The sequence below is a fragment of the Pongo pygmaeus genome, chromosome 1 (assembly GCF_028885625.2).
Source record: "Pongo pygmaeus isolate AG05252 chromosome 1, NHGRI_mPonPyg2-v2.0_pri, whole genome shotgun sequence".
Taxonomy (NCBI): domain Eukaryota; kingdom Metazoa; phylum Chordata; class Mammalia; order Primates; family Hominidae; genus Pongo; species Pongo pygmaeus.
In genome coordinates this window covers 98287778-98301832 of record NC_072373.2, presented here as the reverse complement: position 1 = coordinate 98301832, position 14055 = coordinate 98287778, and the positions used below count along the sequence as shown (strand labels likewise).

General features: G+C 45.4%; 1 protein-coding gene across 1 annotated transcript; it reads right to left on the bottom strand.

Annotated features, from left to right (window-relative positions):
* Window positions 1-1902: 1902 nt before the first annotated feature.
* TCHH (trichohyalin) lies at window positions 1903-10326 on the bottom strand. The gene is made up of 3 exons (XM_054479427.1): window positions 10297-10326; window positions 8851-9017; window positions 1903-7986 (listed from the first exon to the last, which is right to left on the bottom strand). The coding sequence occupies exons 2-3, from the start codon at window positions 8986-8988 to the stop codon at window positions 2974-2976; spliced, it is 5151 nt and encodes a 1716-aa protein (XP_054335402.1). The 5' UTR covers window positions 8989-9017; window positions 10297-10326; the 3' UTR covers window positions 1903-2973.
* Between the last annotated feature and the right edge of the window lie 3729 nt (window positions 10327-14055).

The following is a 14055-nucleotide window of genomic DNA, read 5'->3' as shown; positions in this document are numbered from 1 at the left end:
TCATGATACAGATAAGCTTACCTAGCAACATAATGCCATCTTACTGATACATATTGTATTAGTTTGCTAGGGCTGTCACAGCAAGGTACCATAGACTAGGTGGCTTGAACAACGGAAATTTATTTTCTCACAATTCTGGGATCTAGAAGTCCAAGATCAAGGTGTTGCCTGAGCTGGTTTCTTCAGAGGGCCATGAGGGAAGGATCTGTTCTAGGATTATATCCTTAGCTTGTCGACGGCCATCTTCTCCCTGTATCTTAACATCATCTTCTCTCTGTTCATGTTTGTGTACAAATTTCATCTTCTTATAAGGACATCAGTCATATTGGATTAGGGCCCAAACTAACAACCTCATTTTAATTTAATTACCTCTATAAATACCATATCTTCAAATATGATTACATTCTGAGGTACTGAGGGTTAAGACTTCAACACATGAACCTCTGTGGGGGTGGGGAGGTCACAACAACACATAGAGACCAGCTTTTCCATCACTGCATATTAAACTCTTGATTATATTCCCCAGCAGCAGCCTAAGTGATGCTAATAGAGTTCCCAGTTTATAATTAAGTAGGCAATTGCCCAACAGCCTCCAGGTTCTGCAAATGCATGTGCATTATTCAGGTGGAGCAGGAGGCTTGGTCTGCATGTTCTCCTGCCAGCATGCTAAAATAACAACTAGAGGGCATGGGCTGGCTGACACATTTTTTTTAAACTACATGTTATTATAACTGTGATGAAACAATACTTTCTTCTTCGGAAATTGGCTTTACCTTCTTGTAAGGTGCTACAAGTCCCCAGGGCTTTGCTTATTTTTACCATAATTATCATTGTTAAACTGTAGCTTAGCTGATGAAGTGTATATTTCAGTGGTATCCTGGGGCTGGGCATTTATAAGGAGGCTCTTGAATGAGTACCCATAGAGGATCCTGAGGAAAGTCAGTGAAGCTCTTCCAGAATTTCTTTGAAGGTCCTTAAGTAAGAAAAAGAGTGTACTTTAGGGGAAAAATAGTTTTGCAGTTAGAAATCATTTGAAAGAGATGAAATTCCAACACAATGTCAGGGGATTCCCAGGTTATGTCTTTGGTGGGCATCTGCCATTTGTTAAAGTGAGAGAGAGAGAGGCTGTGCTTCTTGAAGAAAATGCCATCTTCCTCTATCAGAATGATACGCAGGTGCTATAAGCTTAGCTTGTCTCCACCACTGATCAAAATGTTGAGTGACTATAACTTTAGGGCATCTTCTCATCATGATCTTAGAAATGATATTGTTTTGATCAGGGCCTTCTTGGGCTCATTTCTAGTTAGTAAACTGTGAATACTAAATATAAGAATCCAGCAGGCAGCACAGGGGTGTTTATTATTATCTAATAAATTATTATCTAACAAGATAATAATTTGATACTTCAGCCTGATTATTATTATCTTCTGACTCAGTCACCTCATGGATTATGTTGCTTAAATTAACAGGACATCTACAGTTTTTATAGTGCTGATCTGAAGTTTCAGGCCATTTTCTATCATTGGCTCATCAGACATCAGAGACTAAGAAGCTGCTGCATTCTCTAAAGGAAATATTAACAAATATTGGGAGCACCAGTATTTGTCATGACCAGTGAGTCGCTGCAAGAAATGACATAGAAAGCTATGGGGTCAAGAACAAAAGCACTCTGGAAGAGAATCTCAGTGTGGGGATGGAAATAGAGTTCAGCTTAACTGCAAAAAAAAAAAAAAAAAAAAAAAAAAATGGTTGGGGAAAAACAAAGAATTCCCTCCCCTGTTTTTTCATATTTGGACATAGATAAGTAACAAAACGCCCTTATGTGATTGGGAACTTGTGTTAGTTTCCAGACCATGAGATCTTGAGTTATGATTCATGCAGAGTTAAAACAGACAAAAGTAGTTACTTGCCAGACATTTATTATTAATTTTTCACAGTCCAATTATTTCAACAAGAATATATCTAAGGTATTATCAATAGGCCTCAGATGATTGTGGGCAAATGGGTCTTGTCAAAAGGCCTCTAGAAATTTGCCCCTATGTTCACACATTTTTCCCTTTTACACCCCCAACATGCTCTATGTGATCTCTTATTGGCCCTAGAGTAAGACAGATGTTTATGGGATTCTGAGCAGCTTCCTTCTAATAAGCTAGAATTAACAAAGGTTCATAATATTCTCAAACTCATCAAAACTTGGGGAAGTAGAATGAACACTATAGACTATAACAGACATAGTTTTAAAATTTGAACTCTGAAGTTGTTTGAGAAACACCTCATTATTTCTTCATGAGATTATGTGTTTAAGTGGAGTTGAGTGTAAAAAAAAATTTAATTTGAATTCTAAATCTTCAAAGCTAAACCTATTCTTAACATATTTCTTCCAGTAATGGGCTGATTTCACAGAAAGTTTTTATGCAGAGGTCACTTCCCCTGCACTATTCAAGGGTTATAAAAATTTAGTTACCTGGAATTTGTGCTAATTATGCCACAAAAGAGGAAATGCTGTTTGGAGGCAATGATCAATTTAGCTTCAAGAAGAAATAGCAACTTGAACATTAAAAGTATCTGCACTTTCCACAAGGTGGGTCAGTCATTAAACAAATAGACCCATTGTTTAGAATCTCAAATCATCCTATTATTCTTGTTCTTCTGAAAGCAATAAATGAAAATGTTCCTCAAACAAAATTTCTTAAACAAATTAAATGATTTATATATTTTTTTAAATGCACACCACATCTGCATCAAAGAGCAAAAGAAAGACATCTTGCAGTAAAGAACTACTTGAGGAAGAATAAAAAGCAGGAGTACAAAGTACATAAAATGAGCGTAGTTTAAGATTTTGGAAGAAAAGACATTCTAATATCACAGAGTTTTCCCACAACCAGAAACATCTGAGTTATCACTTGGTACCCAGTGTTTCTCATTTTCCCGTGCTCGAAGCTTTGGCAGGTGTCAGGATATTGGCAACATCTCCTAAGGGCGGTATTGAGATCTCTGCTCTTGGATGTACTCATAGAGAGGGCTGGAGCGCACTGGGACGCTGGCAAACTGATGAGTGCCGGGCTCCAGAAGTCGCCCATGGCCCTTCACTTCTTGGGATTGTATCTCCCCGACTTGGCGGCGCCTCTGTTCCTCCTCCTGCTGGCGGCGGATGTGTTCTTCCCGTAATTTCCTTTCCCATTCCTGGCGACGTTTCTGCTCTTCTTCTTGCCATAGTTCTTGTTCCTGACGACGACTCTTCTCCTGCGTGGCAAACTGCTCCTCCGCCCGGTACTGCCGGTCTCGCTCCTGCCGCAGCCTCTGCTCTTCTTGTTCCTCAAGCTGGAGCTGCTCTTTCCAGCGATACTTTCTGTCACGCTGTTGGCGGCGCAGCTGCTGTTCTTCCCTCTCCTGGCGGAGCTGTTCCTCCTCGCGGAATTTTCTGTCACGCTCTTGGCGGCGCAGCTGCTGTTCCTCCCTCTCCTGGCGGAGCTGCTCTTCCTCTAGGAATTTTCTGTCGCGCTCCTGGCGGCGCAGCTGCTGTTCTTCCCTTTCCTGACGGAGCTGCTCTTCCTCTAGGAATTTTCTGTCGCGTTCTTGGCTGCGCAGCTGCTCTTCCTCCGTCTCTTGGCGCAGCTGTTCCTCCTCCCGGAATTTTCTCTCCAGTTCCTGGCGGCGCAGCTGCTGTTCCTCCTGGAAGAATTTTCTCTCTCGTTCCTGACGGCGGAGCTGCTGTTCCTCTTCGCGGAATTTTCTGTCACGCTCTTGGCGGCGCAGCTGCTGTTCCTCCCCTTCCTGGAGTAGCTGTTCCTCTTCGCGGAATTTTCTGTCGTGGTCGTGGCGCAGCTGTTGTTCGCGCTCCTGACGGCGCAGCTGCGGTTCCTCCTCGAGGAATTTTCTGTGATGCTCTTGCCGTTGCAGCTGTTGTTCTTCCCTTTCCTGGAGCAGCTGTTCCTCTTCGTGGAATTTTCTGTCGCGGTCGTGGCGGAGTTGTTGTTCGCGCTTCTGACGGCGCAGCTGCTGTTCCTCCTCCAGGAATTTTCTGTCACGCTCTTGGCAGTGCAGCTGCTGTTCTTCCCTTTCCTGGAGCAGCTGTTCCTCTTCGCGGAATTTTCTGTCGCGCTCCTGGCGCAGCTGTTGTTGGCGCTCCTGGCGGCGCAGCTGCTGTTCTTCCTCCAGGAATTTTCTCTCTCGTTCCTGGCGGCGCACCTGCTGTTCCTCTTCACGGAATTTTCTGTCACGTTCTTGGCGGCTCAGCTGCTGTTCCTCCCTCTCCTGGCGCAGCTGTTCCTCCTCGCGGAATTTTCTGTCGCGGTCCTGACGCAGCTGTTGCTCGCGCTCCTGGCGGCGCAGCTGCTGTTCCTCTTTAATGAATTTTCTCTGCTGTTCCTGGCGGCGCAGCCGCTGTTCCTCCTCGAGGAATTTTCTCTCTTGTTCCTGAGGGCGCAGTTCCTCTTCGCAGAATTTTCTGTCACGCTCTTGGCAGCGCAGCTGCTGTTCCTCCCTTTCCTGGAGCAGCTGTTCCTCCTCGCGGAATTTTCTGTCTGTCTCTTGACGGCGTCTCTTCTCTTCTCTTTCCTCTCTCAGCAACTGCTTTTCCTCTTGGGACTTCCTGTCGCGCCTTTTGGCTTCCTTTTGCTCTTCTCGCTCCAGCTGTTCTTCCTCTGGGAAATGCCTGTCGCGCTGCTGCCAGCGACTCCTCTCTTGCTGTTCATCCAGCAGGTGCTGCAGATCTTGCTGGGATTGTCTGTCGCGCACCTGGGAATCTTCCAACTGCTGGAACTGTTCATTCTCTCTACGTTTGCAGTAAACCTTGTTATCACGAACTGCATTTTCTTTTTCTGGTTCCCACTGCCATTTCAGATCACTGCGCTGATCCTCATCCCGGTATCGCCGCTTCCTCTCCTGGTCCTGAAGCTCTTCCTCCTCCCGATACTGCCTCTCCCGCTCCTGGCGCCTTCTTTTCTCCTGTTCCTCTCTCAGCAGCTGCTCTTCCTCCTGCTGCAGCTCCTCTTCCTCGCGGTATTGCCTCTCCAGCTCCTGGCGCCTTCTGTTCTCCGGTTCCTCTCTCAGCAGCTGTTCTTCCTCCTGCTGCAGCTCCTCTTCCTCCCGATATTGCCTCTCCAGCTCCTGGCGCCTTCTCTTCTCCGGTTCCTCTCTCAGCAGCTGCTCTTCCTCCTGCTGCAGCTCCTCTTCCTTCCGATATTGCCTCTCCAGCTCCTGGCGCCTTCTCTTCTCGCGTTCCTCTCCCAGCAGCTGCTCTTCCTCCTGCTGCAGCTCCTCTTCCTCCCGATATTGCCTCTCCCGCTCCTGGCGTCTTCTTTTCTCCCGTTCCTCTCTCAGCAGCTGCTCTTCTTCCTGCTGCAGCTCGTCTTTGCGGTATTGTCTCTCCCACTCCTGGCGTCTTCTCTTCTCCCGTTCCTCTCTCAGCAGCTGCTCCTCCTCCTGCTGCAGCTTCTCTTCCTCGCGGTATTTTTTCTCCCGCTCCTGGCGCCTTCTCTTCTCCCGTTCCTCTCCCAGCAGCTGCTCTTCCTCCTGCTGCAGCTCCTCATCCTCCCGATATTGCCTTTCCCGCTCCTGGCGTCTTCTTTTCTCCCGTTCCTCTCTCAGCAGCTGCTCTTCCTCCTGCTGCAGCAGCTCTTCCTCGCGATATTGTCTCTCCTGCTCCTGGCGCCTTCTCTTCTCTCGCTCCTCTCTCTGCAGCTCCTCCTCCCCCTCCTGCAGCAGCTGCTGTTCCTTCCTCAGCTGCTCTCTTAGGGCTGGCTTGGCGTACAGCGTGTGGCGGCGTCTCTTCCTTTCTTCTAGTTGCCACCTCCATTTTTGGTCGCGGCGCTGCTCCTGGCTTCGCCTCCTCTCCTGATCCTCCTGGAGGCCGTCCTCCTCCTCCTGGAGCTGTTGGGCACGCTCCCGCCGCTGGAGCTGCTCCTCTTCCTCCAGGAACTGCAGCTCTTTCTCCCTCTCGCGTCGCTGGCGGCGCCGCTGCTCCTTCTCCTCCTCCTCCTGGAGAAACCGTTGTTCCCACTGCTGGCGCTCCTCGACCCTCAGCTGCCTCTCCCGCTGCTCCCGCAATGGGGGCCTGGCCGACAGCCTCTGACGGTCCCTCTCGCTCTCTTCCTCCGCCTGCCACTGCCATGTGAAGTCCCGGCGCTGCTCCTCTTCCTGCTGCTGCCGGTGAGCCCGTTCCTCCTCCTGCCATTGCAGCTCACGCTCCCGGCGCCGCCTCTTTTCCTCCTGCTCTTGGCGGCGCCTCTGCTCTTCCTGCTTGCGGGGCCTCGAGTAGACTTTGCTTTGCCGTACGTCGGCCTCGCTTTCTAGCTGCCACTGCCACTTGGGGGTGCGGCTTTTAATCCGCTGCCAGGCCTGTTCCTGCTCCTCCTCAGCCAGCACCTGCTCGCGCCTCAGCCGCTGCTCGCGCTTCCCTTCTTCATGCTCGCGCTTCAGCCGCTGCTCGAGCCTCTCTTCCTCACGCTCGCGCTTCAGCCGCTGCTCCAGCCTCTCTTCCTCCTCCTCGCGCTTCAGCCGCTGCTCGCGCCTTTCCTGCTGCTCGCGCCTTAGTTGCTGCTGGCGCCTCTCCTCCTGCTCCTCGCGCTTCAGCAGCTGCTGGCGCCTCTCTTTCTCCCGCTCCTCGCGCTTCAGCCGCTGCTCGCGCCTCTCCTCCTGCTCGAGTCTCTCCACCTCCTCGCGCTTCAGTCGCTGCTCGAGCCTCTCTTCCTGCTCGCGCTTCAGCCGCTGCTCGCGCCTCTCCTCCTGCTCGAGCCTCTCCTCCTCCTCGCGCTTCAGCAGCTGCTCGCGCCTCTCCTCCTGCTCGCGTCTTAGTTGTTGCTCTCTCCTCAACCGGTGCTCGAGCCTCTCTTCCTCCTTCTGGCGCTTCAGCCGCTGCTCGCGCCTCTCCTGCTCCCGCCTTGGTGGCTGCTCGCGCCTCTCCTGCTGCTCGCGCCTCTCCTCCTCCTCGAGCTTCAGCCAAAGTTCGCGCCTTTCCTCCTGCTCGCGCTTCAGCTGCTGCTTGCGCCTCTCCTCTTGCTCGCGCCTCTCCTGCTGCTGGTGCCTCTCCTCCTCCTCGCGCTTCAGCCAATCGCGTCTCTCCTCCTGCTCCCGCTTCAGCCGCTGCTCACGCCTCTCCTGCTCGTGCCTCTCCTCCTCCTGCTCGCGCCTCAGCTGCTGCTCCAGCCTCTCCTCCTCCTGTTCGCGCCTCAGCTGCTGCTCGCGCCTCTCCTCCTGCTCGCGCCTTAGCTGCTGCTCGCGCCTCAGCCTTTGCTGCTGCTGCTCTTCCTCCTGGCGCTCCCTCTTCAGCTCTTGACGGTCCAGCTTCTGTAGCTGCTCTTTTTTCTCCTGGAGCTCTCTTTGCCGTTGCGGCTCCTCTACCTGCAGCTTCTCTTCATCCTTCCGGAGCACTCTGTCGCACTTCCTCCACTCTTTCTCTTCTTCCTCCTGGAGCACTCTCTCTTGCCGCTCTCGCATTTGCTGCTGCTCCTCCTCGCGGCACTCCCTCCTCAGCTCCTGCAGCTCCCGCCTTCGCTGTTGCTCTTCGTCTGGAAACTCCTCAGTTTCGTGACCTGTGCACCTCTGCAGCTGCTCTTCCTCTGCACGGCGCTCTTCCTGTTCTTGCCATTCTCGCCTTTGTCGCCACAGCTCCTCGTCGCGGCGCTGCCTGTCGCGGTGCTCAAGTCGCTCTTGTTTCTCACTTTGCTCCTCTCCCTCAGCGATCTCCCTCTCCTGTTCCTGCCTCTTCTGCCTGCGTCGTTGCCCAGGTTCTTCTTCCAGTTGTCTGTCCCGGGGCTCGAATCTCCTTTGGTCTTCTTCTTGCCTGCGATCTTGTAACAGGCTTTCCTTTCCGTCACACCGGGCTCGCTTCTCCTCATCCAGCCCCGTGGCCTGGCCGAGAGCATAGTAACAAGCTTGAGCCACTTTGAAAATAAATAGGAGGAATTCGTTGAAATCGACACGCCCATTACAGTCACGGTCCAGAAGTTCCAGGATCAGATCTACCGTCTTGGGGTCATGTGGTCTCTATAAAAATGGTGAAAACAAAAATTTTACAATGCACTGTTTACAGGTGGTAAAATTGTATTCACACATGATATATTTTATGCTATGGTGACATTCAAGAGACATTCAGAGCAATTAGAAAAATGTCCAGTGTGTATCAAGTCTTGTCCCCATGTAAAATGTGAACCCTCACTTTAAAGCATATATTCGTTTGAAATTTTTACATCTCATAATTTAGTGCTGATCAAACTGAAGAATGCAGGAAGAGAGACACAAAGTAGAATAGCAGGTAAGCCTACTTACCTTACAGGCAGAGCTTGAGGTGAAGATTCAAAACAGCATCGTGAACTTGTGTGTAAAATTAGCAAAACTGCTCAACATCAAGAAAGAATAACACAAGTTCTCTTTAATTGAGAAAGAATGAACTCATCCTTGAGAGAGATACAATAGAAATTTATAAAGATTTGCAGTAGCCATTTCTGTCTGAAGCAGCCAGTATTCTTGATTTGGTTTCTATTCCATATTAGAAAACAGAACAAAACATTTACGGGTAGCACCATTTTCGTAGAGATCAGGCTGATCTCAGTTTTGAAATTTGGAAACAAATTTAAGTTCCTCCAAGTCTAGTTTGATTTGACATCTTTTGTGGTAATGTCCCATGAAGAGCTCATTCACCTGGCCATGCCATCAAGTACATGAAATACTTTATTATTCAGACTACAATGTCAAGTAAGTACCTTTTGACTCAGAAATGAATGGGGGATGTGGTGTAGACCTGTTGTGGTGTAAAATGAATATAAAGCCACCATTCCTTGCTCTGATCTCCTCTGAGAATAAATCTCATAGCCTCAAGTCAATAGATCTCATTTTCTTGTTAGTTCTTACCCGAAGCACAGCTCCAAATTCCCTTTCAAGGAGGTTCTTCAGGTCTTTCTTAGTTAATGCTGCTCCATCACAATCATGAGAGACATATTGATTGAAAATTTCAGTGATGTCACAGATGCTTCTCAGAAGTGGAGACATTTTTTTCTTTCCTTCAAGTTCAAGTAAACCTAGAACAATAAAATAAGATCCAGAATCCAAATCCCGTTTCTGCTCTTGGGAAGGCTTCACTCACACTATTTCAGGCAGATCCCTAAATAATTTGAATTTATAGCAGTATTTTTAACCTGGACTTTCAGAGCATTTTAATCTTTGAATATTGTATCAGAAAGAGAAAGAGTGATCCTGAGAAATTCCAAGCCAGGGAATCATCTTCAGAATATCCTGTTGTCAGCTTTTGATTGTATACCCAATGTGGATTATCTACGTCCTTTTCTTCTCTCTTTCTTCCAACTCTCCACCGTATTTCAGAGTAGAAAATAAAGAGAGGAGTGCAGAAATTAAAATTTCATATAGTTCTACACACCTTCCTTTAAAGTTGAGCAAAGAGGACAGGTAAAAGTCAAAAGGTGAAGGAAGACTTGAGAGTATCTTAAAGTGGATAGAGGCCATGTCAGCAAAACAGTTGGTAGAAAATAGAACAATGAAAAAGGAATATGAATGATTCCTCAACATTACAGTCCATAAAGGATTTAGGAACTCTTATAGAATATAATTCGTAAGTCAGCAATTCTAAGATTAAATAGTACTTCTTCCTAGTCAAAAGATGGCATTGTAACATTCAGATACACACATGCAGAAAACAGAGACTGTATATTACCTGCCTCAACTCAGATATAGTACAGATATTTGGTTATTGAAGTATTGAAAGCTTCTGAGAGGTCCTTTCTAAACCAAACTGAATCCAGAAAACTGTGAATGATATTGGTTTTGTTAAACCCAAATGCATCATTGGAATCTTGGCTTTTTATAAAACATTAGCCAGCAGTAGATCAATGTTATAAGAATATATGGAATGGCTTTGCTGGTGGGATAAGTGTAGTAGTTCATCTAGCTGACTTCTTTATGTACTTCTCAACTCCAATATCTTAAGTGCTGTGACTGTATGAAGATGGCCCATATTAGGTAGAACCAATATAAAAGAGAACAGAGGGCTGGCAAACTTTTGAGATAGCAGTTTTTAGGAAGATGAACCCTATCAGAGCGACACATGATCATCCTTGATGTGTAAAAGTATAGAGTTCAGAGCCCACGGAGAAGGTCATGCTTCAGTTCAAGTGATGGCTCCAACCATAAGAAGATGGGATAGAGTTAGTGAAAGTTTATTTATCCCTGCAAAATACTGATACCTTCTGGCACATAGAACCTCCCCCCATATCCCAACATCTGAAATAGCCATAAAAATGGAGAATCATAAAGAAGACCACGATCCCACAGAATGGGACTTACCCACTTCACCAGAGGAAGAAGTCGAGTGCTCGCTGATACCACAGGCAAGTGTACTGGGTAACTGGGAGCTGGGCTTTTTATAGGGGTTTTAATTGTGCCCTGGAAAGCAACTTGGGAAGGAGACACCCACTCTGTGGGATGGCCTGATTCATTCCTAACCAAGCCCAGCTCCACCTCTGTCTCCACAAATGGCTTGTTTATCTCACTATTTGCTCACGTAGCTATTTGGCATGAGGTTCACAGACCTTGCCTCCTGAGAGTCAGGGTACTGGCCCCACCTAACATAGGAGGGTAGAATATTTGTCAGAATCTCCAATTTTCTTTAATTGTTAAAACTAAATTAAATAATAAAACAAAGATATTAAATGTTCACAATCTTAACTGATTATTACTTCATTACAAAGGAGTAAACTCTAAGCCATTTGCTTTATAAAATATGCAATCTCTAGTTTGGGATTAAGCAGAAACTTTGAAATAAAGTGATGAAAACCAATTAATTTCTCCATGGGATGTGACAGTCCATGGTGAGCTGCTCATAAGCCCTGCCAGAAGCAGTTGCTTCAATTCTAGGGCAATGAGAGAGATGTGAAGAATTGGTTAGTTTCTTCTCTAAAAATGCAGGTGGGAAAAATTTTTACCTTTGTCTCCTGGGTCTTATGATGGTTTTCCTACAGATTGGGGACTGCCTCCTCGGTAAAGTTTGGAAGGGTACCTTAGAAATATATTTTTATTAAACTGTTCATAAGAAAACTTGAAATCTGTGAAATTTCATTCTTAGAGACATTAAACCTAAATGAAGTTTGTTCATTAGTTTTCTCATTAGCATATTGATGCCCCTGGGGAAAAAGAGCTGGTGTAATGCATTATTGTAGATATAATCATCCTGCTCAGCCTAAGTTACTAATGGTTATGACACCTAAACACTTGAGTCTGCTTCTCCTGGAAGTACATTGAGGTAATTGGTCATTCTAGCCCATTATATCCATCAGGGCTTTCTCATCTGGTTGATCATTTGCAAATTTCAGTGCTGTTTTATTGTAAGGAATTGGATTTTATCCATGGTTGTCAGTGACTTCCTTCCTTACATTTCAGACTATATGAAACGTTGGTTCATAATTTATGAAGACTATTAAACGATTCAATGGCTTCTCTGCACTTTTGTCTCCTCCTTTGTCCAACAGAGGCAAGTATTGGTTTTCTGAATTTTGAGGCAACTGAAGGGTCCTTCAATGGCATGAGTGAAAATTTGGAATCTAAATCTTGATGGCTATTTATGTGCAGATTGGTCCAGATGATAATGGAGTTGAACTCTATTTGCCCCCTCATTTGCTGCCGTCCTAGATGTGGGGTACAGAGGAAGGTAGAAGTGACAGGGAATGGGAAGACAATTTTAAGCAAGGCTAATTTCTGCCTCTTAAGGACTTCAACACTGAAGTCTATGATTTAGTGGTTTTCCTAGGACTGTTAGAACCGTCACTATTTCTTGGGCTCAATTAGCAAACTTGATGTGGCAATTCCTTGGTGAAGGGTGAAGACTTCTCATTTTTCCCCTTCTTTTTAGGGTTTTATACAGCTCTCTTACTCTTTGGTTTCTAAGATAGGACCATCATAAGCACTGACCACACTGCAATCATGTGATCATGGAAGCTCACTCTCTCACAGAGGGCACTAGCCTTTTGTATGAGTGTTCTTCAAGGAATAACCTGGGCAAGGACTGCCTTATGTCTGCTTTTGTTTGTATCCTCCTGTGAGTGATCTATTGGAAAACCTCAGCTCAGGTGATGGGATGCATTTGCATGACTCCATTACTTTCCTATAGTGAATAAACCCAAAAGGGAACTGGAAATTTTTAGGTTCCATGAAAATAAAGGGAAAAGTAGTGTTAACCATTCTGAAATTATAGTTAGAATGGCAATTCCCCCCATCCCCATGCTTTTGAACAGCCTTGAAAAAATACCCCAAATTGCATTTATTATAACAGAAAAACCCTTTCTCCTCTCTGAATGAAGCTAGATCTTAAATTCAGTGATGGTTCTCCTACCCACTTTTATTTAAAATCAGTTCAGCATAAGGGAAAATATTTAAAAACCTGCATAAACCTAAGAGAATTGGCCTCCCTTCCTGCTCTTGGTCCATCATCAGAAAGGTTGTAAAGTAGATTCATATACTAAATCCAAAATCAAGTTTGAAATTCTCCTGGTGAAGTAGCTTCATTGCTACATAATGTTCTTTTATTTTACACGCTGTCATTATTTGAGAATATCATTTTAAAAGGAGTTTGTGACATAAAGTTTGGACAGGGAAATAGTTTCCATGGCTTTCTAGTTTTTCAAAATGTTGGTAAATGCTAAAGAATGTAGAAAATTACATCAAATCCTAACAAATTGGTTCAGTCTATTTTTAGTTAAGACCAGCTGGGAATTCTTGTAGTGTGTTCCTTTACTGTGGACCATTAAAAAATAAAAATATTGTTATAATCTGAAAGATCTCCATAAAAAAAGCTCTAATATCACTCTTTTTTAAGACTGGAGACTGAGTCACTGAAAGGTCAGAGAATACTACTGACTGGCCCAGGAATGACCCGGCTGCCCCTGCTCCATTTCTGCAAGAATGCCCTTCTTTATCAGTCCAGAGCATAGCTATAGTATTATCCTGGCACTTGACGTTGAGACTTGAGTTCTTTATTACAGAGGAATTGAAAAAAGAAAATAAAATTTATATCACTTAGATGCTTTAATATTATATCAATATGAAGGCTTGTCACTTTTGAAATCTTTAGGGGTGGGGCTTTGCTGGATTAACAAATAAACACATAAAGGACTAAGAGTATTAGACTGTCCTGGTCTTTATCTCATTCAAGGGCTCATTTCCTATTTTTTCCTGTTAGAACCCAGGAAAAGAAGAGAATAGATTTGACATCCTGTGGCATTTACCAGGCCCAGGCCCTGACTCAGCTCAACTGGTTAACTTCTAGAATGAAAACTTAGATAAAGCAGAGAAAGTTCTATTGTCATCTTTAGCCTAATGGACTTCTCCAGAACCCAACATGAACTACGATGTTGACACTCTGGGAAAATGTTCAAAGTAGGGTGATTCTACATGGCTTTGAAAAAATGTAAGGTACTTCAAACACCTCTCCATCAAAGACTTCTTAAAAAAATTATGTGTTAAATCTTTCAAGTTTTCCTAGCATTTATTTTTATTCATTGACCCACCTCCTGGACCTCACCTCTGTCAGTCTAAAACCTAATATAATTTCTTTTAGGCCCCAGAGAAGTTCCATCTCCTCTCCAAAACCCTCTTTGACCTTTACACACAATGATCTTTCAATTAAAATTTTTCCCTCACAGCATACATAGGCAGCATCATACAATCTAGTACTAGTTAATGTGTAATTTTCATATTCTTCTCTAGTTTAATGGGTGCTTGTTTTGTCTTCTCAATTAGGTTTTAAGTTCCTTGAAGGTAGTGCTGTATCTTTTATTTCTATTAGATGTTTTAAAAAATGCTTGCTGATATATAATTTTATTGCATTGTGGCAGTTTAAATGGCCAACAGTCCAGAATGAGATGAATCACTTGTTCTGGGATGGGCTATCTGTTTGCATGATGGCTTGGGGATGAGGGTACTCACCTTAATAAGAGTCAGCCCTTCTGGGGCCTCTTTCTAGTTTCACCACTTACAGGACAGATGACAGAGGAGGCAGTACTCCACCTCCCTCTGCCTTCCCTGATGCCCATTGCTTCATCCCACTGTTAA